We start from the raw sequence: 25,869 nt of genomic DNA on the forward strand, positions 1-25,869 counted from the left end.
TATGCTTTTTTTTAGGCTAGAGTTTGAGCCTTTAAAATTTTAAAGGCCTACGTAAAACATAGATCTTTAAATAGGTTTAAAAATTTATATATAACTTTTCAAACCTATTAAAAGGCTTATATTATGTCTTAAAAATTTAAAATCCACTCTCAATTGCAATATAAGAGTTCAGTAAGGGAAGAAAAAAAAAGAATGCGTGTTAACAACAATTGTCTGAGAAAGCAGGAATAAAAAAAAACCAGTCATCTGTTGACTAAAGAAATATATTTTCTAAAACTAACCAAGCACAACAAGTAGTATGTAAAACTATATTTTACTCTAATTTGGTTTTTCTACATAAACTAGAGCAAACTCTTTCCATTGAGGATATAATATTTCATTTAGGCATCACTAAAATAAATTTACAATAATTATAATGGTGTAACGAACAATGCAAATCAGGAGAGAGTGAGTGAGCTAGCATTTTCATCTTGAGTGATCAAAAAGAGAAGATGTAGAGGTAAATGAAAGGATTGATTTTATATATGAATGTTGTGATGTGAAACTTAGGGTCAAGTCAAAGCTAGTAATTATTATATTATATATAATAGTGCAGGTAAAAAAAAACTAAATAGGCCATAGACTAGGTCTTACTAAATGGGCATGAATATAAGTCTGCCATATTTAAAAGGCTTTAAATAAATTAAGTCATATGTTTCTGATAAGGGCCTAGTCTATTTTTCCTCCTAAACAAGTCACAAAATTTTCAGCAATTAAGAATTCTTTTTAAAGAAAACAAATATACAAAAGTAATGTGGTCATTTGACAAAAATAACTTAATTATAGACAAGGGACTTCATGGAAAATAGGGCATTTAATGGAGCTAATATAGGATATGCATATTTCAATGATATTTTTGTGTCATTCTCCTTTTATTAAATATACAAATGCTAGACAAAGTTAAATACTTCTAACGGCATTTTCTATAGAGGAACCTTCCCAAGGTGTAGCGCACTTATCCTATACAATAAAGTCTAATCACTTTAAGAAGACACAGAAAATTATGCTTGAGAGAAAAGAAAATTATTGCGTGCAAGTTCTGCTTAAAGTGAAAATACATCCTAATTGAAATCCAACGTAAGGAAGTAGCCATCGCAAGTTATCAAGAATTAGACAAAAAAGGCTGGTAGAACTTAGAAGTACTCCATAATTCGATCACATTGATGTTAATTAAAAACGTATATGGTTTACCTAAAGTTGGCGATTTTAACTTCCACTTCCAGCTACATATTTATAATTTTAAACCATAGAAAAAATTAGATCCAGCTGCCTGCAATTTTTTTTTTTTTGGTTAAAATCATGTCAATACTTGATTACACCAAATAAGAAGTGCTTTATGTTTTTTTTTTTTTGTGTTCTTCTCTGGCTTGGTATTAAATTTCAAAAAAATTAAAATCAAGATGAGTCATATTATTTATAACTTGTGATTTATTTATGATTGGGAGAATGATGCTATGTTAATGGCTAATTGCTCAAGTAATAATACCGTCCACCATGCTTGGATACTTTCTCAGGTTTGAACGCAGCATTAACTTATTTATGTGTTTCTATTTAATTGCATTAAATGAAATAAAATCAAGCTATTTATTTCGTAAAGTCTGTTAAATTAGGAAAATATTATTTAAGAAGTAAGGGACCTCAATGAAATTGAAATTTAAGATAAATTTGCATAAATGCTTTTCCTCTTTTCTGATCCTCCCCTCCTTTTGCTAAAAACTTCTACAACCGCAAAGCTAACTAACACTTCAAGACATTTATGGGGCAAAATTCATTTTTTTTAATACTTTTGAACAAAACAGAAAAAACCTATTCTAAAAACTTTACAAGTCAAAGAATAAGAATCTACACTTGGTTTTTTATGCGCAAAATAATTTACTCTACAACCAATTTTACAATATTCACTACTTTTTTTTTTGGGGGACTTGCTAGTCGTTTACAAGATTAATGATCTTTAAAAAAGTAACTTTTGAAAGTCCAAATCGTCTCGACCCTTTTCCACATGAAAAATCTAACACGTAACAATCAAGGGACGTTCCGTCTTCACAATCCCTGGCCCATTTAGGAGACCAGTAGGAGTTCACAGGAGCATGTTTGTTGAAATCCACGGGCACGGAGTTCGTCAAACGTTGAGGGGGGCATTTGGATTTTTTAAAAAATATTTTCTAACCAACTTCTTCATATATTTACTTTACTTTTAAAATCATAATTTAGTCTGTATTCAAACACCCTCTTAATTTGATAGTTTCTATGTACAAAATATGAAACCGTAGCGTAGCTGTCTTTAACAATACCCTTTTAAAAAGAAAGATATTAGACGTAAAGGAGACCATTCAATCTCAATGACGAATATATTGAGAAAGGAGCCTCTCATCTAATTGTCAACACATTTGACATTTTGATGTTTCTAAAACTGGTCTATAAATATTTTGAGATATTTAGTACATTTATAAAGTCATTAAATTAAATTTTAATAGTTTGCGTTTTCTTATTAATTTACTTTTATAATTTTACATTTCAATAATAATTTTAAAAAAATTAACGTCTGAACCGATTTTGGGAAGGAAAGACTCCTTCCGGAGCATATTGCCATGAATATAATTTAATTTGCAAAGTATACGATTTATTTATTTCAGCAGCATAGCCATCGAACAAAAATGAGACGAGAAACCAGAGAAAAGTACATCAAGATAGAATAAAGCTAACTGGGTTCAACTTCGAAGGCATGTTCACTTATTTACATAAAATTCATCAGTTATAAAAATCTATCAGAAGATGACTTTTGTTTTTTTTGGGCCATATTTCTGTTGATAACATTTACAAGAAAACTCAGGACATTGTTTAACATATTAGCAAGGATGCAAATGGAAAATATGAAATAGCAAAAGCCTAAGAGACAAAAATTTACACAACCTATGGTTGGTCAAAAAGAGAAAGAAAACCTGTAAGAACGAAAAACTCAGTGTGAACTGTCAGAAACCCAGCCTGAGACAATACCATCATCTACCGGTTTCGGACCACCGCAAGACCTTGAGACTGACTCAAAAAGCTTTTCGATTTCTGGGGCACATCTTATGAAGGACCTATTCCAGAAGTTATATCTAGGGTTCTGGAAATGACAACAAACGCAGATTAAAATTTTGAACCGATCATATTGGAATGAGTATACCCAAACAAAAAAAACCAAAAAAAAAAAAAAGAAACAAGAAAAGAATACCTTGATCAGCTCAATGAAAGTGATGAGCAGGCCCCATGGATGGGGTCGATTAACAATAAGGCGTTCTAACAAGACTCTGGTAATTTGTTCTTGAATAATTTCCTGCCATGTCAAAACAAAACATTCAGTTACCTAAACATGCACTGATCCCTAATAAGAAGGATTCCGAGTCTGATCATTTACCATATGAACATACTTCACAAACATTATTAGCTAATAATACCACAGCTTGTCGAGGGCAAAAAGAAACAGAAAACCAACTGTCGGACACTAAGCAAGTGATTTGGGCAAATATAACCTTTCACAAGAAAGTTGACTGAACTATTCTGTTAAGATGTTGCCATTGCATATCGCATGTGTAAAGAGAACAATGACGAGAATAATTTCAAAATTCCAGAAATCTTGACAGATGAGAATGGCTCCCAAAACATGAATGTCAGTAATTTTAAAATCAAGGGGGCAAAGTGTCGTTTAGCCCTACCCAAAGCCAGATACTGGAACAAGGGTTTTTTTTTTTTTTAAAAAGAAAAAAGTCCTAAGAAATTGTCATTCCACAACCATCTGAATGAATAGCAAAGTGCAGGTCCACGATTTCAGATATGACAACTGACGACAGTACCTATACCATGAGCATTTTGTCCAAAGTATTGTACTCGATTAAGTTTAGCATAAAAAAAGTGTCAGAAATATATGTTCACCTGGTTTGATTCAGCAAACAAATACAGAAGGATGAATGAAAAGTAGTGTGTATGAGTATTTGGGTAACGTAGTTGATTTGCAATAGCATTCAGGAAAAGGTAGCGCCCCTCAGTGTCCAAGTCCACAATTAGAGTCTTGAAAATATCCAATGCAGCACCGACAGAAAATACAGACAAAGGAAATGCCCCCGCAGCTGATTGTGCATGTGGAGTTCGTCCCTGCAATTGCTGGATGGCCTGCAAGATAATAGCCCAAAAAGAAACAAAGAAGTAATTTACTCAACGCATGATATTGGCTATAACAAAGATTCACAAGATCCCCAAAACTTGAAACAAGCAGCTGCCTCAAAGACACAACTGCTTTACATTAGAAATTTTAAAACAAGAGGGGAAGAAATTTAAACGGTACAGATCTATATTAAGTAGTTGATACATAAACAATTAAACAGTTGAAGACGCTTTAACAAAATCCTACATACTCTTGAAAATCAGCGGAAGAGTTTATCAAACCGAAATTTTAAAACATACCTGCATTCCAACATATAACACAAGTGAGTTTATCAATGGAACATTGTAACGGGTCCCAGCAGAGACAGCTTCATTAGGTGAGAGGAGCACCTTCTGCTTTAGCTCGGACAAAAATTGAGAACCCTGCTGCTTTGTCTGCATATATTTGATCAATCATGAGTGAGCCGATAATATAGAAAATTAAAAACTTTGAAGCACTTTTTGGGGTCGGGGGTAGGGTATCCTATAAATACCTCAATGGAAGCATCCCAAAATGTCATTATCATCACTAATTCACCATAAAATAAAATCACAAGGTGGGATATTTACCTTCAAATATTCATCTACATCAGCCTTCATCTGCTTAGCCTTAAGTGCTGCATCAACCTCCGAAAAGATTCGAGGGGATAAAGTTATTTCTTGAAGCAAATCAATCTGCAAAGGAAAGCAAAAAGGTAGCTGTCACGCCAATACTCAGTACTACCAAAAAAGAAAACGTAGACAGGGAGATTCCAAAGACCTTCAAGTTAGGCGTGGATGGATCTGGCAGCCTCATACTACGAGGAAAAGCACTTAGAATAATATTTCGCATTTGTATGCAGCTAGGAGGAATAACATCACAGAAGGTAAAATGGTAATCACACAAGAACTCGGGGAAGTCATGAAGCAGCACTAGGAGCACCCTAAGTGTGCCTTTATAGAGAAAATGAACCTGAAGAACATAAAGGGAAAAGAAGACAGAAAATATATACAAATAAGACTCGTTACCATGCTTTCACCATATAGACAGCAAACAACGAGAGGGATACAGTTACAAACCGGTGCTCCAAGTTCAGCATGCCTCAAAAAAGGCTCCATGAATTGGAACAAATCTACAAGCAACCTTTGAATGTAAGGCCAACCTTTCTGACCATTACCAGTCAACATCTTTGGTAAGAAACTCCTGTGACTTATCAACTCAAGCCATACAAAGCTGTAAAAAATGTTTTAAAAAAATTAGATCAGAAACATACCCTCACAGCCTCATACTAACAGAATCCGAAAGTTGCAAAAAGAATAACATAAAAACTGTTATTTAATAAACAAGCAGTTGTTCCAAACGAAAGATATATATAACATTATTAACAAACTGAGCAAATATTAACGATCCTGAAAAACAAGGAGACGTGTGATCCTACAGAGAACAAACTATGCCTATAGTTACTGGGAACTACTGAGCAATGTTTTTCCCCAATATTTGTGGGTCTATTCTATATAAGTTAACTCCTAGGGACGCTTTTGTACATATTCTCATCAGCTCTAGGGATGCTAATGTAAATTCTCCTAAGCCTTAGGCCTACAGAGTCTCCTCACTTGTCAAGGAATTAGAGAGCTTCATTCAATAGAAAATTTCTCTCAGCCTTTGTTTTATGGTCTTTGGTGTTAAGTATGAAGTTTCTCACTCATATTCAGAGACCTCTCACTCATATTCAGAGACCTCCAATCGCCTCTGTTCTGTACAAAATCCGGAACTTGTTCCCCATTAAACATCACATATGGCTCTGATCCTATTGTATTGGCTTCAGATCAGACCAAATAATCAGGAACCTCCAGACATCATCTTCTGGACCAACCCAAGAAGCCAGAGCTCCAGACCTACCACCATGCATTAACATGCGCAGATCAAAAAATCCCAGTCCACTCACATGCCAACATTTGAGGGACCATGAGCCCCTACCTCTCAAATTTCCATTTCATGACATACCTAAATGATGGCCATTTTAGTAGAACAGCCATTTCATATCACTGCAGGCATAATTTGCATATTGAATGACAAACTCCTGGTTAAATTTAAGCCACCAAGCATGAACCATACCCTTTAATGACCTCAAAACAAGACAAATACATGATTTTGTAGAAGAAAAAACTGGCAGAGACAACACTATCAGGCAAATAATTACTGACTCGCTAATCATTGATTCAGAAACAGCAAATGTTGATGACAACTCAGTGAGAAAGAACATACAAGCATGATGCAGAAACAAATGCATGCATACAAGCAAATAATATTCCATAACAAAAGCTCTTCCAGAACAGCAAAGTTCCAACAACCTATAAATAATTAATATATTTTAAGTCAAACCTGAATCCAGGAACGTTGATGGGCTGCAAAGCATGAAATGCGTTGGCAAAAGCAGTCAAGATCTGCACGACAGAAAGTATTAGTTGACCATGCATGATTGTCTTGAAAATAATGTTAGCAAGGCTGAGTTGCTAAAAGCTACAAAATGACAAATTGCCCAACCAATCAAAACAACTAAAGAAGGGTAAAACCGACCAAAGTCACAAAAGCTTTCCATAAAATCCTTTGCTAATAAAAATTCAAACTGAGTGCTTCATATAAACTGACAACGCAGCTGACATCATATAACACAAAAAAGTTCCATGACGTCTATTCTGTAATATTCATATTTACCTTGTGCACTCATCCCCCACCACCATCCCGTTTCTAAAGATCATACTATTTATTCCAATTACTTCACGATATTTAGAGACAAGAAAGATAGAGGTTCATAGAAGACAATTTGCTAAGTTTAAAACATATATTGGCCCAACATAATTTACTTCTAAACTTTATTTCTCATTTTCACTTGAAACAGCTTCTTTGAAATCCTTTGAATGAAGAAGCGTGGCGGAATGAAAAATTTTGGATTAATGATTGCACTTCTTTTATATAATTACCTAAAATATAAATGGTTCAGATTCATGTGATAAATCATACATGACATTCCTATTCTATAAATGGATTTTTTTTTTTTTTCTTTTTGGTGATGCTATTCTATACATGGATTTTGCCAAAGGGGAAAAAGTGACAAATACCTGAAGGTTTGCACCATCAGTAACAGGCTCAAGTGAGCCCAGGTCATGAAGCCAATTAATGAACAATCTGAAAAATGGCCTAGGATTGAAAGATGCTTTCTTTTCCTCAGCATCTTTTCGAATGAATCTGACAGTCACTGCCAAAATCTGACACAGACCATGGAAATAATAAACCACCTTTTTAAAAATGAATACTCAAGGAGGATGAATGATTAGATGCAAATTTTTATGTTACAAACCTTGGAAAGAAGAAAGATTTTGCTCGATCCCTGCTTCACACAAAAGTCAAATTACTCAATAGTTTATTATAACCTTGTAACAAGAAAAAAAAAAGGGGGGAGCATGGTTTTGACCTTTAATATTGTATAGACAAGCTTAGCAAAAATATCAATTGCAAGAAATGACATTGTGTGCATTTGTTGAGGAGATTGCAGTGCCCCTGAATTAATCACCTCAGAAGAGAGGCAATGTGCAACAGCTAGTTCCTGAGGGAGAAAGAGAAAAGTTTAATTATCGTAACCCTCATTTAGCAGAAATATAGATTGCATGAAGAATGAGGTGCTACCATCAAAACCCTGAAAAAACGATCAGTTATATCATCGCCCTTGAGTAGACCATTCTGATGCAACTGTAAGATGAAATGGGTAGCAGCCGCATCATTTGCACCAGGAAGGTCACATATCCTGTACCAGTCTGCAAACAACATGGACACCTACAATGAATTTGGCAGCAGGTCAGCACTTTGAAAATAATGTTAACAACAAGTACTGTGAAAATAATTTTAAAGCATCTATACATATACAAATATTCTAAAATCCCACATACAACGCTTATCCCACCCAATTCAATGCTGCCCACAGGAAATAAAATTCACCATCGACAAAAAATAGAATATACTTCATTTCAAATATCATTCCCTAACTAATATACAATTAAACTACAAACTATATTTCATATTAGGCCACGCTATAAATTTTAGGATAAGAATAGGAATGGAGTTTTGATGAGCCTTACACAGAAGTAAAACTCAGCCGCCTTGAAGCAGCTCCTCCTATTGTTCTATACAACAATTTGAAAATAGAAGCTAACTACCTAATTGATATTCGTAAATAATAATAAACTCTGCTCAGATAAGTTTCTCAACAACCCCGCTCAATAGCAAAAGTTTAGACACATTTCAGTCCACTTATACTACCACACACAGATGAAACAATGTACAGATATCTCATCATAATCAAAGAAATAAAAGGTGTTCGGCATATTTATGTTCATTATAAAGTTCAAAAATGAAAAATTCATTACATAACCCATTAGTCAGTCAACTATTCACAGTGAGATGCGTATAATACACCTCCTTGGCGTCTACTTCACCCCAAAAAAAAAAAAAAAAAAAAAAGCATTATCACTACTGAACATCTTGCTTAACATCCAACTCCCCAAAGGCTAAACCTTTGATGTCATACAACCAGTTAAAGCTTTAGCAGATACGTTAAAAGTCCCAGACAGTTGAACTTCAGGGAGCCCAAACTAAATTAAGAAACAAGTTAAGGTGGTTCTACTTAGTTCAAGTAATAACATATATAGACATATATAAAAGAAGTTATCGACAAAAGCAATAAAAAGGGATGCCGTAAAGATAAGCAACAGAAAATGAAACAATCTGGCAATTTATAGGACATCATACCTGCTCACGGAACTCACGGAATCCAGCAGGATCTGGTTCAACAGATTCAACACTGTTAAATTCCTCCCTGCTAGCAAGTGCACCAGGACTCTGTTTTTGACAAGGGAATAATATGAAAAAAAGGTTCAGGACAGTTAGAAGTAAAATAATTTCATATCAACAAGACAACAGTGAGTGTTGAATTATGCGTTTCCTCAAACCTTTTTATCTCTTGACTGTTTATTCTTGTCTTCTTTTCCAGTACCAATGGCAGATAACGAAGCAGCATTAGCAGCTGGATTCTTGATCATCTCTACCAGCTGCTGTAATGATTCAGGCGATCCAGGTTTTGTAGAAAGCTGCAAAATATGAAATGGTATGGGCCTCAGGCACTGACCATCTGAAAACCAACACAAAAACAAATACAAACCTTTGCCAAAGCATCAACAAGATTGTGAAATTCCGAGATAACTTTGGGTTCCTCAATGACCAACGTTTGAAGAAGAGAAATAGAAAACTCCATTGCAGCCTCTGCATATCATTCAATGTGTTAGTTGCATTAAATAAAACATTAATAATAAAACGATATAGTCAGTCAACTTACTGTTCCTGCCCCCATCTGTCAGTTTTGCCATATGTACATTGTATTCAGCAAGGTTTAGCAATTCACTACGAATGAGACCAATGGTAATATCTTTATTAAATTTCCTTTCTTCTTCGGAATAAATTACCTGCAACAAATATAACAAATCATGGGGCAAATGCAAAAACAACAGATTTTATAAACAGTCACAAAAAGAAAACAAGAGGCATCTCTTGAAGTATCTACTAAAAGAAAGCAAAAAAACACAAGAAGAAAGCCAGTAAACAAGAGACATCTCTTGAAGTATCTACTAAAAGAAAGCAAAAAAACACAAGAAGAAAGCCAGTTCTCAGGTCAAGGTACAATACAACATGCCGAGACAATCATTGGCATGAAAGATAGTTGGATAGTCAGACATCAAGCTTTATTTCCAAGAAAGGTAGATAGAATATACTACAAATAGTAGGAATAAATGCCAATCCAACAAATATCAATGAATATATGGAATCCTTTGATCATTTCATTCATTTAAACAAAGTCAACATTTTTTCTTTCCTTCAAACATAAGAATGAAGAACTGAAACGATGCTTAACAGCATAAATGTCAATCCAACAGATATCTATGTAATCTGTAGGTTCGCTATATCATACCCAAAACTCAGCCACCGGGGATTAGCTCATGTGATAAGAGTAGAAGGTATGGATGGCATCCAAAATTCAACCCTCTTGGTGCAAACAAAACCTTATATTATAATTTTAAAAAGAGAAGAAGTCATACCCAACTAGTAAGTTCCTTCACAGCAAGCTTGCAAACATCACGAATCGCAATCAGAATTGCAAGATGAGCACCCACGTGAATGTTGTTTGAAGCGTTATCATATAAACCTTTAAAAACCTGATAGAAATAACGTCTGGTCATTCTCCTTAATGAAAGACAACATACATAAGGCAGATGAGAGGACTACGAAAGCAGAGAATAGAATTCAAGAACAATCATACTCCCAGTAAAAGACAGCACACCTTTTGAGCCACAGCTAAGGCCGCCTCATCTCGACTAACACATCTCAGAATGATTTCAGGAACCTCAGAAATGGCTCCCTAAAGAAAAGTCAAAACCCAAGCCAAAAACAAAAAAGTTACAATATGCAGGAAAGAAAATTTTTAATGCTTCTTTTTAATTAGTGCGGACAAAGGAGAACACAAAAGAAAGATATCAACTCATCTTTGACAGAAGAGCAGAAATTCGATAATTTAAAAATATACCTGAATTTCAGCTTCTCCAGAATCATTACAAATCAAAGCTTCCAACTGAAAACAATTAAATGAAGGGCATCGATAAACATCAGGAACAAACTTCAAATTCTGATAATAGGGCCCAAAACAAATCACAAACAATGCATAGCACAGCAGGCCTCAAGAGATAGTGATTTCCAGAGACCCTCCCCCGAAAAGGGAAATAAAAGTTGAAAGAAAAGCAACACAATTCCACGAGTTTGACTTAAAATATCTACATATAGAACTATCATCATTCCCTCAGTTAATTTGGTCTTCAACCTACACAACATCCTACCCATGCATTTGTCACATGATGGATTATTTTAAAAGCCTAAACTAATAGGACCAACACCAAGCCGCTTAAAAACTAGATCAAAGTCTACCAACTTGAATACTCATTTCAAGTGCCAATGAATTTTTTCATAAAGAATTATCAGCATGTAAAATTGCTTTAAATTGTTACAAACTGGTAATACAGACACTTTGGTGTTAGTTGTTAGATGTTCTATCTTGACTGAGATTAAATATTTGGGATTAGGTTTATAGTTCGTAATTTTCTTGGTGTTTGGATATTAGATATCTCTATCCTGGATAATTATTTAACTGCTGTGAGTTAAATTTCCTGTGAACTTGTAAAGCCAAGGATATACTAAAGAACCATAAAGCATGATATAAAAAAGAAAATGACCCATTAGTCTGTTACAGAAATACTATGTGCCTAAATTTAACTGTTAAAAGATATGCAGTATGAAAAGAAATAACGGCAAATCACAACCTTTTGTGCAACAACTTGGTATTTATCAAGGGCATCCCTTGTTGTGAGAGAAGGCTCAGAGACACTACTTCCAAGGCGCTCCACTACTGACGAAGCTTGTGGCTGTGAAGAGGCTCCAGATTCCTTGCAGCACATAAAAAGAACATTAGATGCCAAAATATTATGCATCAGAAGCACATCCATTAAGGATGCATCTTACTTTCACAACATCAGAAGAATCATGCAACTCGGGGGTAGATGCAGCTAAAGGAAATGAGGCGGCAACGGAATCACTCTCCACACTATGCTGGGAAACACCATCAGCTGCTCTGAGGTGAATTGCCGGAGGAGCACTGAAACATGAACAGAATTACCATAAAAACAATTTCAGATAAAGATTGGAAAAGAAATAAAATAAATAACAATTAAGAACCTGAAGTGTGAAGCCAAATTTGACTCTGCAACATCCTCTGACAATCGAGAGACTGCTTCATATCCTGTGCTTCCAGGGCCCCCTGAGTAACCTGGATTAACCTGTCCTGACCCAGGACCATAGGTTCCAGTGAGCCCAGCACTGCCTGACTGAACACCAACACCAGCACCCATAGAATGAGAGCTCTGACTAGACTGGTTTTGCCACGGAAGCCGAACAAAGTCCTAGTATAATAATAGTAAGAAACCAGAATTTGGGTAAGTTATTCATAACATACAACCACTCTACCAACAATTTAGAATACAGAGGTTAGCAGGTTAAATACCTCATAAACACGTTGCTGTTGCATTGACAACTGACCGGGTTTTGGACGAAGTGGCTCTGGCACACCACCCATAGAACCTTGTGTATACAAGTTTGCATCAAAAAACGTTGGACCCATACCCTCTCGATGCTTCCTTCTCAAAGAAAGCTGCTGACCTATCTCCGCATCAATGGTGTTTATTGCCTGCAGGGGTGTATACCACCGAAAGGCCAGACCATTATACCACGTTGTGAATAAATAAAAATTTTCATGCATAAAAAAGAATTCTCCACAGTAAGGAAGACATTCACCAAGGCTTATTAGCTAGATTTATGTATAGCACTAATCACTGTGCTGTCTTTCTTCCCCATTTGATTAACTTATACTTCAGTTTTCATCAATGGTGGAAAAACAAATAGTACGCATCCAAAGTATGACATCTCCAAACAAGGCACAACAATGCTGCACCATTAATTTTCTAAACTTCTACAGGGATCTAGAACATTTTCACCCTAAGCACACACAAATTTCAATTATACAGCTAAGTTTTTCATTTTTCTATAAAGCTTTGATATACAACACGGGATCAATTTCCTGCTAAGATTTCAACATAGTTAAACATGAACGGAAAGCTTCTCAATCAAATTAAAAAGGCCACTTTTCCTATCATGTACAAATAAGTACATATAATTCAATATTTTTAAGAGATTTCTCGAAGCAGATACAAATTACAAGTCTGTTGCTTTATCATTTTAACTTTATTTTTTCTCTAACAATTTATGGTTTATGCATTATACAGCACCAAATTGTAAGTGAAAATACATCAAGATCATTCTGGTTTGACTCAGGAATTGGTTTGACATTTAATCCAAGTTAGAATATTTCATCATAATCAGAAATTTAACAATAGTTCGCAACAGACTATAAGCTAAAAAGGGTACCACAACTGCTATACAACCAGCAGAACTAACCTTCTCAGTAGCAGCCTGTTCAATGACAGCACAACCAAGATCAAGATTATCATTGGTAACAAGTTGTACTGCTTGGTCGAGAATCTCATTTGCAATATTTAAGCCCTGAAGTGAAGTCCTCAGTTGAGTTGATATTGATGCACGTAAAGGTTCCTGGGAAAAGAAAAAAACAAGTAGCAAAATGGAACAAGTAATTCAACCATAGAACAATAATGTATTTATTTTGACAGCAAGTTAAAATGAATAGTGATATTTCCAAGCTTTACCTTGCACGTGACATGAGCCAGACTCCCAGCCAAACTAGCAACCATCAGGTGTGCAGCATTTAATATACGTGTCTCATCTGATTCCATGGCATAGTCCTATGATTAAGTGAATTCAATAAATGAAAACAGATAAAAGAGAAGTCAGGACAAGGTTGCTGTTAAAGGCTTCCAGTTTAAGGGAAGATCAAAATAGCTTTGTTCTATCTACTGCAAAGGACATGAATAAGAGACTCAGTTGCTTCCAAATAACATCTGTCCTTCCACATATATGAACCAGCTACAGCCTTAAACAAATGCAAGAGCCCATTAACTAGTGTCAACCCCTGATTTATCTCTCAAGGAAGCCTCTTCTAACCTTGTCACATCTCCCATGCTATTGTGACCAGACTTCAAAAACCATGTCTATAACAACTTCAGCACATACAGGTGATTTTTCATGAGCTCCAAAAACTACTCACACTAATACTACATGGATTATAGACTATGGAACTTCTAACCACATGATAGACTCATATCAGCCATTCTCATCGTATACACCTTGTGCTGCTGGTTTCTTAGCTTCTGTTCCTACAAAAAGAAGCATAAGATTTCCATATTCTGTTGTCCTGAAATCAGTGCTTCGTGAATCAAAGCTGACTTCTTCTATTCTGTCTGTGATTCAATTAACTTATTGCTCAGTTAACTTCCTTTCATTTCATTAGGTATTTCATGACCTATAACTGTTTTATTTCTTATGTCAGCATTATTTTTTTTCCTCCAAAACGGTTGATAAACATTCAACATATATTTATCCTTTCCGACTTCAAAACACAATTGTTAACATGAATTTCATACTTCATATCCAAGAATAAGTATTTAACATTGAAAGGAGTAAATAATAAGAATTGGGTAAAACTGGCAAGGTGTAAAACACAAAAACGAGCTAAAACTAATAAAAGAATGGATTTTTTTCCGACGCCAGCACAAAGACATGGAATTTCTAAACCAAGAATGTATCATTAAGGCTCCATTGAGATGCCAACCTTTAAAACAAGCTCTTTTGTTGTTTGTGTTGCTATCGAGACGCTACGCTGCACAATACCAGGCACGATTTCTTTGATAGCCCTATCCATTGCAATTGGAACCACTCTGTTGTGTGTATACATATAGGCACAAACAGGTCAGATCTTCTGAGATTCACAAGAGAAGTAAACAATAGTGAGAATGTCAAACCTCTGGAAATGCATTTGCAAACCCAAACCACTAAGCTTCTGATTGATAATAACATGAGTCCCAATATTAGGTATTGCCGTTGGAACCTACAAGCACAAGAAGAAGCTAAGTCATTTGGGCATAAAAGGAGTATACTGTGAAGTTGCACATGGACCAATAGAAAAGAAGGCCCTGGATCAGTGGTTCCAAACCTGGCTGATAGAGAAAGGCATTGAGGATGAAGAGAGTCCTTGTGCAACAGGAAGTTGATCAGACAAGCCCAAAGCTGCTACCTTCTCTTCTTCCATTAATGACCCAGTAGATAGATGAAGAGGCGCTGCATACTATTCCATCAAATAACAAAAATGTTAAAAATACTATTGTACTTCCAAACACCACAAAGTATTTAGAGAACAAACCTGTGACAGTAAGTGGGTATGTGCCCCAGTATTAGATGGATTGGTGACCTCAAGCGGCAGTTCAACTTGATTTACTGGGGGCACAAGGCCTGATTTAAGATCAGTCATTATTTGCGCTTGGGATGCCCCCACATCTTTATTAGAGAAATCAGGATTTCCATCAACTTCTCTTTTACGGTCCTTCAGGAGAGAAGTTGGTGTGATATCTTTCATATCTACCCCAAGATTTTTTAATAAAACCTGGATACCAAAACAGCTTGAAATTGTAGGTGACAGAAATTTAAGCTAATAAACACTAGTCCAGGTCAATAAAAGGAACACCACATCTACCTCAATGTCAAACTTGAGGTTCATTTTCAAGTTGGGCATTGAATATATCTCAGCAAGTAATCCAAGAATTCCCATGGTCCAAGGATTAGGAGGTTGATAAGCAAGACTGCTTTGGCACGGCTCCAGGATCTACGACATCCAATAGAACATAAAATAACAAGATTTTTTTAAGAAAATGAATAAAATAAGGCATTATATTTAACTATCATTATGTAGTACCAACGGCTATAAAATATACCTTTGAAGTAAATGGAATTACTGCAATCATCAGTCCCTTCTCATAAGCCTGCAAAATTTGGAAGTCAGCTGAAAAAATTTGATATAACACATGTTGCTTCATCCACAAAATATTCCAAAAAGGAAAAAGCAGACAGTAAACCGAAGTACCATCAGACATTAGTGATTACATAATATAGATATTACCTCTATAATCAAAGACTTAGGGTCTATTTCACGAGCCCTCAAAACTTGATTCCTTCCGATTGTTAGCTTTCCTAGCCAGCTACCCAGATTTTTCAGCAAAGAGCGTTCTTCTGAACTTGACTTTATAAGCTCTGATCCTAATAGAACCTGAAGAGGACATAAAGGCCAATTATTGGTTTAGATTTTCAATTTCAATAATTCATTACTTTCAAGAAAAGAAAAGAGCTCCTCGAACCTTGCAATTCTCATAAGTTGCTTGGACAATTTCTCTAATCAAAGGCTTTGAATTAATTTTGTCCAAGAATTTCAGGTATAAGTCATGGAAATTGGGCTCGATGCTTGCTCTGGCAAGATGTTAGTGGAAAATAATATAAGTAAACATATTAAAAGTACAAATCCAAGCAAAATATGGTATCTATATAATGCACATGAATGATTATAGATCCCCAAAAAAGACGTCCAGTATAAGCATAAAATCAACAGAAATCTCCATATTCCATCACAAACCATTCACCCTAAGCAATCACATCCGAATTTTAGAAAATTCTCTCCCCTCCCATTTAGCTCTAATTTCAGATATTGCACCCTTGCATTCTAAAAAATAAACACCATTAAACCTACCAAACTATCAACTGATACAACAAATCATTCTGTATTCCCAGGCTGTACTGTATTTTATCAATTAACTCAAGTACACTGGTCCTATCTGTACCCTATACCCATGCACATTAAATCAACATAAAACACAGTCAGAAATCGCATAATGTGGATTTCTTAAATATGCTAACCTTTTCATAACCATATACTGGGCAAACCAGGGATAGTACTGCTCTTTCAAAACTTCAGTAAATTCTTTTGCTTTGGCTTCAATATTAGCAACAGAAATATTGTTGATTATGAATGATATTTTGTCCTGAACCTCTGATCCTGGAGCCTGATAACAGAATTCAGAAACAATGAATGACAAATAATCCCTAACCTACAGTAATTAAATAAAAACTAAAGCAGACAGCAGGAAGGGAAGCTTGAAACCTATGACAATTCTTACAGTCAGATAGTGGGACATTCAAGCATCCAAATGAATGACATATCTCAATGCAAAACACAAAAAGATAAGTCGTTGTCAACAATTTTCTATAATGAGCAATAAGCAATAGGGCAGAGCACCTCAATGGGAGTTTCTCTTTTCTCAGCTGCAGCAACAAGCGTTTCAATGTTCAAAGCAGAACCAAATCCTACAAATAAGGAAAACCAGAGAATAAAATCACAACTTCTAAAATTAAGAACAGGCTATAAGATTCATACAAAACAAGCACGAGTCATCCTTAAGTAACAGAAACATACTTGTAGATGTAGCTCCACGTGAAGGGCGGACAAAACCAGGAGAAGATGATAGCATTGATGGGGTACTGACTGTGCTATGTATCTGCAAATATGGCAACAAAACAAACCAGGGTAATGGTATAAGATACTAAAGACAGATCACAACACACAAGTTTAAAGATATGAACAGTGTATAGAAGGGCAGTACCTTATTAGTTCCAGAAGTATCACCAGATGTAACAGCTGAAGATGGCCCAACAGAGGATAACAGAGGTTTAACATCATTTGATGAAACAGCAGAGGCTTTATGACGATCATCTAAGGCAATTTCACGTCTTTGTTGAAGCGGTTGTAATGCAAGTTGCTGTCCAGGTTGTATCACACCAGAACCATTAAACTGCTGTAAGGACATAGCAAAGAAAAATGTCAACTGCAATAGCATAAAGAGATAAGAAAAATGGTTGAACGGAGAAGCAAACAGCTTCTTTATTAAAGAAACAGTCACATTAAAACTTACTGAACTTCTCAAATAATCTCATCAGTAAGCTATTTTATTTATATCCACATGGATTATGATGCAATTCAGAAATACAACATTCATTTTGGAGAGTGATAAAAGAGGGCACCATTTGTTCTGTTGCCACCGAATGCTTATTCTCTCTCTCTCTCTCTCTCTCTCTCTCTATAAATACTCATAATGCATCTACTTGATAAATGTAGAGCATCCAGATCCAATGTAGACTGAAAGTGTTTAAATAGGCGTCCAACAAATAAGCATTTAGCAACCTGTACCAGAAACTCTCAGACATAAATGGCAAATAAAGGCAACAGAGAACTAAGGCACCGGCCATCCATCTGCCTCCCACACAAGCAAATGACTAACACAGGTAGCGAGAACAGCTCAGTCTCATCACAGTTGGGAGAAGTGAAAACGATCATTAAGCTATCACTCATTTACAGTCAATAATAAAACCCCAACATTCTATTTATAATAAGGACGCAACCTAATTTTAAAGGACAACAATCAAATACACCTACTAAAAAAGCCATACTGAAAACAACCAGACCCATATTCACAGACCATACATTAATAAATCAAATTAGCTGAACAGTCAGTCTGTGCAGGGGAAACAATCTAGGGATCCCGAAGCTTGTGCCTCTTCAGATTGAGGTGGCATTTGAAAGTCAAAAAACAAAACAAAACAAAACCATTTACTTAAATCATCAATATTGTCATAAAAAAATTAACAGATGATGATTACTGGTTTCTGAAATTTTTCAAGTTAGAGGTGCCAGTTCGTTAGACAACCACAACTCATTCATCACAATACGTAATTCTAAATAATCATAAAAGAGAGGAGAGAGAGAATTCACTGCTTACCTCCATGTGCCCCGATGTAGATGGAATAGAATTATGATTATTAACAGCAGAAGGATGGTTGATCCCCTCTGCGTCTGCATGACCTGATGAAATTCTGGCAAGAGCCTGCTCAATGAAAGCTACTATTTCTGCATGTGTACTGCGCAAATGAGAGATTTGAAGAATATGATTGCAGTACTGCGGCCACTCAATCAGCCGATCAACAAATTGTTCCAATGCCAAACTTCCAAATAGAAACATCTGCATATAAACACAATTTTTTTGTCCTTAAAGACTGTTCTTTCTTACATGCAATGAAAACTAGCAAAATACTCAGCAACCCAATACAACCTTTGAATCAGCAGGTTTGCGCAATGCATCAAGAACACAACGAAGAGCAATCCCAAGACTGAGATGAGTTACAAGCTGATGCTTGATCAAAGAACCTGGTCATGGTCAAAGCCTTTTAGTAAAATGATAGAAAACTAATATTAAAACAGAAATACATTTCCAAAAAGAAGAGCCTTATGCAAGCCTCTGCCCACTCAAAGAAATCTACAACTTTGGAAGATCTATTATTTCTGCTATTTGTTCATTTTTCCAGGTTTAAGGAGTTATTAGATAGTTCCTAATCCTGGATTTTTTTCCCCCCAAAATTTCCTCTGGCAGAACCATTCACAATTATTTATAGTGATAGGTTGGGACCTCAATAATAAAGACCGGGGGGGGGGGGGGAACCGTGGTTTGACCATTACTGATGACCAGACATGCTTATCTACCTTATTCATTAGAGAAAATTGAATGTTGCCCAGATTTTCAAAAGCTTCCATACCTTGATACAAAATCACTTCTAATCCAATATAAAGATCTACAAAGTGACAAAGGAAAAAAGAACACCACAGTACATCCTTTGAAAACTAATCCTAACAACAATGGAATCCTATACCAAACTGTGTGTAACGTCCCACAACATATTGGTATTGCTGAAAGAAGAAACAAAACACACGCTTGAAGTGACAGGAGCAACCATGCTCATTAACTAGGCCATGATCGATCTAGCTTATGTAACAACTGGCGAGCAAAATGCAAACTCATTAACTAATGTCATGGATAAGATTTGAAGCACCAAGTAGCAAGCTGGGAATACTAAACATCTACTACACAGCTTGAGGGGACCTTTCGCCAGTATTAGCATTGGCTGTTTTTTATGTTTCTGTTATTCACTAATTCTTCTGGATTTACAGGAAGTAGCAATATTGCCACTTTAGTTTCCTATATTCTATCCTCAATTTTCTTCTCTCTCGTGCACCAGGTAACATTGTTGCTACTAATCAATAAAGGCTTGTGCAGCATCATTAAAACGAATAAACTAAAAGTATCGTTTGTATTTTCCTTTCCAAGAGTGGGTGTTTTCCATGCTTCCTTAGGTCTTCATCAAAAACTCTACTAAAAGGAACTACAATCATATTCCAGGGAATTAAATCCATTATCACTGCCAAAACGATTTTTCCTACAAGTTAAGCATTTCCCTTTATTCATTTAGCCTCACTCTTGTTGTATTGGATGCCTCTTCTCTCACAATACACATACATAAACATGCTATTAATAAATAACCAAACACAATGCAAGACTGGTTAATGAATCACCTTGGAAAAAAGGTTAAGAAACTGCAAAACAATGTCATCATGAGTGGCATAACAAATTGTCACACAGGCCCAATTCAATGTCTGGCAAATAGCTATTCCATAAAATGTAGATTACAAATGAATCCTACGGTTGTCACGTACCACAAACAAATCAATTGATAATGATGAACTTCAAACCCCTAATGAATAGACTAGAGTCAATTTCATCATATGCAGAATCAAACGTAAAACTCACCAAAGAGAACGGCTGCAATTTTGAGTTGCCTCTCAGGATACTTTGGGAAAAACCTATACTCCTCAAACAAATTAGCTATCATACACTCAAAAATTGATTGCTCCCTGTAGTTCACGCAAAAGTGTCCGGGCCATTAGTGATTAACCACTGACCAGATAACATCTCAACATTAAAGTAATGCTAATTAGTAGATTGTAGCTCCAGAGACAAATTCAATTTACTGAAAAGAATATTCATGACATGCTTAAATCATTAAAACTGACGTCAGGTAGAGTTGCGTTTAACATACTATAAACATGTTTAAATTTTTTTCAACAAACCAATTGGCAAGAGGCGAATGTTATTTTCACAAATGCAAAAGGTAATATCATAAGTTAGATGACACCAGTAAGTCAACAAGACTTGAAGATACAACTTCTAACACCTCTAAAAGGTGGCCGTCAAAACAAAAGGTTAAAAATTACAGCACATTGTAAATTTATAAGCTCTGCAACAATGACAAAGCAACACATACCACAAAATTACCATAACTAACAAACTTATTATACGAAATACTAGAGAAGCAATTCACAGGGAAAAATTTTAAAATGAACGAACAGGGACTCAATTAAAATATGAAATCTGAAAGTTTCTTCTTCCCCAAATAAAGGATAAGAGAATATATTATAAACAGAGTAAAAAGCAATGATGAGAAAACCCCCCAAAAAGTATGCCTCCATAAATATCCAGTGAAATTCTTTCCCAAAACATATTGGATCAGTTAAGTACATGTACTATGTCCAATCAACCATGTGTCATATCATTAACAGGAATCACCTCTTCACAGAAGATTCTTTGAATCGAGCAAGCATCTGAACCATTGCATCAATGGTTAACTGACTAGAAAACATCTGATGGAAGTATGAGTTTGCTTCTGTCTCAATGTCCTCTGCATATCCATCAGAAGATGAATCAGCAGCCCCACTGCTTTGCAACCTTGGATTTGAGTCCATAATAGATGCACGCAACCTTTCCAGCTCCTCAGAAAGTTGGCTAGAGGAAATCAAGCCAGAATGACTTTTAAGAACCTGAAGATGAACTTAGTCAGGTTCCCAGCTTAGCAGAATTGAATAAGGTATGGAAACCAACAGGGAAAAAATAAAGGGCAAATTAACACAGAACCTTCAAGAAAGTAGGTGTCGCCTCGGCATACAGATTCAGAACAGTAGACTGACGAAAAGATTTGCTAGACAAGTTCTGTGATCCCCCAAAATGGGTATCTTTCAAGAACTTGAGGCACTCCTGAAAAACATACCAACCAGCATGAACCCTTTCCATCTAAATTAATTACACACATTAGCAAATTATAAAACACGAACACAAGAAACAGAAAACAGCAGTCGTGCTGTCCATAAAACAGAAACAGTGGGAGTACAATGTGTAACAGGGCAGAATTTACCTCAAAGAAGACATCTTTGTGAACAGTTAGATTGTTAATCAACCACTTCTCAAGATCAAGAAATTCTTTTCTTGAGGCAAGAGCAGCCAACCTTATACTAGAAAAAGCGGGGATGATCTCCAATATTGACTGTAGGATCTACAAAACAAATTATAATTAACAACAAAAATAGCAAAGCTGCAGATTAACACTCAAAATTCAAACTTCTCAAGGGGAACAAAATTTGGCTTTAGATGAGGGGGGGAAAAAATTCACAAATCAATATAATCTGCCGCCCAACAAAATAATCAATATGAGAAATCCATACTAGACATTATCCCTACCTTTAGCTCTTGGCAGTTGTCCACAATTCTTGCAGTGCTCTCTGTGTCATTGTTTTGAGAATCTATGATACCCCGCAAGACCAGATTGGCATTAACATGCCAAAGATGCAGAATCATACCACTGCCAACCGCATTTTTTAATATCATTGGGAAAACAATCAAAGATACTTCATGTTGGAGAAGGTTGTACGTAGTCTGCAACAAGAAATACAGACTTAACACCAAGAATAAACGTATGAAAATGAATACGTACAAACCAAAGAAAAAAATCCAGTAAATTGTACATTAATATGTGCCAACCCAAGAAGCAAGATTTCAGGACAGTGTTTGAGAGGATAATCAAGGATTGATCTAACGGAACTGGCATGACCCCTTTCAGCTAGCTGGCATAATACATCCAACAAGTCCAGACACAACCATGCATGATTTGCGTGTCCAGATTGAAGCTTGTGACCATGAATTGCATCAACATACTCCTACACAAAAATCTGTTACTCATAGAAACCTATAGAGATAGAAACAAGAAGCAGAAACCAAGTACACAGAGCATCATACCAACTGCCTGGCAGAGTGGGCAAAGGTAAATACTTCTGGTGGTGCTGATACAGCAAATTTTAGGAAAGATAGCTGGCCCTCAGTATTCTTCCAGACAGACCCACAAATGGCATTAAGAGGAAAAGGCTCCTGCAATACTCAAATTCAAGCAGTCAGATTTCCCTATGAAAGATTTTGGTACTGAAATTGACAGCCCTTTTTCTTTGTTTTTTTGGGGGTGGGGGGGGGGGGGGATTGCAAGCAATTGTCCACATTTTGATAACATACCTTACAGGCATGCTTATATACAGACATGAGAAAGGAAAAAGCTTCTTCACTGGGAACAAAAAATCCTTCATGATCAAGATTCTCAACTATACTTGTCCAATTAATTCCAGGTGCCTGTATACAGTGGAACAGAAGAAGAAAAACGTTTGACTTCATAAATTTACGCACACATAATTACAATAAAAGATACCAAGAAAAGACATAGTTATTCACCAGATGCTTGATCGTATCTATCAGCACATCAATATTCCAAGAATTCAGTGGTGGCAACTCAGACAAAGTGCTATAACCAAGGGCCATGCTAAAATTTAAGAATGAACTCTGATTGTCCTCCATCCCAGAATGAGTCCGAGCAATAGAACCAAGTAATTTAGCAAGCGTATCCTCAGTTAAAGGTAAGAAAAGTGAGAAAATATCCCTGCACTGTGAGGTGCTAACAGTGCACCCATATCCCAGTTCCTTCACAATATCTCCCATGTTCATTTCCCTCTGTATGTCAGCTAAAATAGCATCAAAGTCATTCTCTTCACCCTTGTGGAACAGCTCCATATTCCTGTAAAGCATAGGGGAAGCTATTAAGCATACATGTAGCTATATTCTATATAAATAAAGGATCATCATCATCAAGAGCTTGAACAGCGCAAGATAACTAAATAGGTTACCACCTTAAGAAGTTGGGGTCATGCACCTCATCAGGTAGCAATGGAGTCAAAACAAAAGGTGGAGTTTCTTTTAACTGGACTAGTGATAACATCTGCATAAAGGAATCCACATGCTTGGAAAGGCCCTCGCTTCGATTAAGAAACATGACAACATCTTGAATTTGCTCAGAACAACTCAAAGAGGTAGGACTGGCACAAAGTTCCTCAATCTGAGCCACACAAAAGTTTTTCCCTAAAGAAAAACAAGATGTCAAGTAGCATCCTTGATAACCAACAATAAATGGAAAACAAAGAAAATTCCCATCAAACTTATATTGCTAACAGATTTCTGTCATTATATGCACAGAGGAAAAAGTTAGGCAGAAAACCAAAATAGGAATTAACTTTATACTCACCACAAAGCCTAGTGTCAACATTGTCAGAATCAGATAAAGCAAGACCAATGGTTATTTTCTCCAATAACGACAACTGCAATCCACTAGAAAACTTTTCTAGGAAGCTTTCACTGATTTCCATAGTCTTTAGTGACTCAGAAAACACTGTACTGAAGTTAGGTTTGTCCAAGAGGTACTTGGTGACTGCCGCAAGAATAGGCACCTGAGGCATGTCCTCTAGATCACTTCTGACAAAATTCAGGTGATCCAAGCATGTTTGTAGGAGTAAAATGCTTCCATCGGTTCCATATTCAGTGAACTGAACGCAGGAAACAATTTATAAAACTGATCCAGTCAGATGGTTCAACCAAAATACAAACAGAAAAGAAAAGGGCATAAGAGGAAGCAATTCTACTCAAGTCCTCCAGGGAAACGAATTTTAAAGGGAAAATGAAATATATATAAAATAACAGAACCGCATAAGATGTTAAAAGAATGCATAATGCACTGGTCGTGTTTGAAATTAAAATAAATAAGATGATAAGAACATGAAAACAGATACCATTCAAGATGGGGTATAATGTATACCAGAAACCTTATTAGTTTGCCCTCTGGTAAAGCAGCAAGGAGTTCAAAGAGTAAAACCTCCAGATATTCCATATTTAACTCCTTACCATTGACAAACCCTTCAACAGTCACACAGAAAGCTATAGGCTATAGTATTCTTCAGCATTCCCCTCTGAGCAAGCAACATTAACTTCTAAGGTTTTTCCTCAATAAATTACCGAAAGGCTAACCTCCAATGAATAACTCCTTCAAGTCAAGGACTTACTGGCCCTCCTCTCCAAAATCCATACACAACAGCATGTATACCGGATAAAGGGCTCCAGTCCAAACAGCTCAAGGCTAGCTGCCTCTCTAACACCTAGCTCATGATTTAAGCATCACCTTCTCCATCATGTCAAATGGAAGATCTTTATGAAACCCTAGACTGCTTCTCCTTTCCGTATCAAGATCATGGTACACAATAAAGTGTGTAATGACTATATTAACCTTTTTTTTTTTAAAAGTTTGACTAGACCAGTTGCTTCTGTCAACTATAGTTAGGTGAATTTGCGAGACAAGCAACAATGTCTTGTTCAATTGAACTAATGCCGAAGAAACAACAATTCTACTAATGTACAGAGCGGGATCAACATTAAACCAAACAACTCGCCAGCAAATTATTTTGATGTCACACTTGGCCTATCACCAAAAGAAACATAAAAACTTCCAGATCAGGACTAACTGTATTTTCTTTTCACCACGAATAACAAGCTGATTTCAACGTGGTAGGTTCGAATTTTCCTCCAGCCCCACACCAACAGATAAAAACTTTACCCCTTCTACGCAATGGAGAAAAAGATTACAGCGTAACGTCGAATAACAACGAGTACAAGTAAGTCATACAAAGAAATAAGAAGATAACGTAAATCAATCGGCGAAAATGCAATCACATCTCTCATATGAAAAGGGTACCTGACAAAGTTCCTGGAAGATAGAGTCGAAGTTGACTTCGTTCAAGCTCTGAAGCAGGAACCGAATCTGATTCGAAACAAGAGACGAAAACTTCGTCATGGTGACCACAGATTGGGCGGTAGGGTTTTCAGGAGCAACGATGATGAGGAAATCGAGCAATCGATTTGATTATAATTAGAGTAGGGTTTCAAAGCAGAGATGAAACTTTTTGAGATGTGAGGTTTTGCGGAGAAGAAAGT

At 36.1% G+C, this 25,869-nt stretch overlaps 1 protein-coding gene across 2 annotated transcripts; it reads right to left on the minus strand.

The window, feature by feature from the left end:
- Nucleotides 1–2,722: 2,722 nt before the first annotated feature.
- LOC114759600 (CCR4-NOT transcription complex subunit 1) lies at nt 2,723–25,832 on the minus strand. Of its 2 annotated transcripts, none has more exons than XM_028948802.1 (51): nt 25,631–25,832; nt 24,134–24,431; nt 23,742–23,970; nt 23,290–23,629; nt 23,077–23,190; nt 22,810–22,938; nt 22,539–22,730; nt 22,255–22,449; nt 21,932–22,069; nt 21,655–21,774; nt 21,310–21,560; nt 20,494–20,597; nt 18,964–19,058; nt 18,634–18,873; nt 17,461–17,652; nt 17,274–17,355; nt 17,097–17,164; nt 16,718–16,863; nt 16,165–16,273; nt 15,930–16,076; nt 15,745–15,792; nt 15,507–15,635; nt 15,177–15,416; nt 14,970–15,101; nt 14,779–14,864; nt 14,589–14,694; nt 13,567–13,662; nt 13,301–13,453; nt 12,351–12,533; nt 12,026–12,249; nt 11,813–11,945; nt 11,614–11,736; nt 10,827–10,871; nt 10,584–10,661; nt 10,342–10,458; nt 9,585–9,711; nt 9,411–9,511; nt 9,202–9,339; nt 9,002–9,091; nt 7,883–8,029; nt 7,671–7,802; nt 7,557–7,586; nt 7,318–7,464; nt 6,581–6,642; nt 5,278–5,431; nt 4,979–5,170; nt 4,789–4,893; nt 4,480–4,614; nt 3,952–4,188; nt 3,254–3,355; nt 2,723–3,145 (listed from the first exon to the last, which is right to left on the minus strand). In XM_028948802.1, exons 1-51 carry the CDS (start codon nt 25,727–25,729, stop codon nt 2,996–2,998), a joined length of 7,230 nt encoding a protein of 2,409 aa, XP_028804635.1. In that variant the 5' UTR covers nt 25,730–25,832; the 3' UTR covers nt 2,723–2,995. The 2 variants fall into 2 exon arrangements, with proteins under 2 accessions (XP_028804635.1, XP_028804636.1); XM_028948803.1 differs by having other exon boundaries at nt 2,996–3,145; nt 17,461–17,649.
- Nucleotides 25,833–25,869: the final 37 nt, after the last annotated feature.

Source organism: Neltuma alba, unplaced genomic scaffold (assembly GCF_004799145.2).
Source record: "Neltuma alba isolate B1F8T4 unplaced genomic scaffold, ASM479914v2 tig00010875_pilon, whole genome shotgun sequence".
NCBI lineage: Eukaryota > Viridiplantae > Streptophyta > Magnoliopsida > Fabales > Fabaceae > Neltuma > Neltuma alba.

Coding starts and splice junctions, on each gene's coding strand:
- LOC114759600 (XM_028948802.1), bottom strand. CDS start 25,729: ATGACGAAGTTTTCGTCTCTTGTTTCGAATCAGATTCGGTTCCTGCTT. Junction 22,450..22,538: donor TTGGGTTGGCACATATTAAT/GTACAATTTACT, acceptor TTCTTGTTGCAG/ACTACGTACAACCTTCTCCA. Junction 11,737..11,812: donor ATTCTTCTGATGTTGTGAAA/GTAAGATGCATC, acceptor ATGTGCTGCAAG/GAATCTGGAGCCTCTTCACA.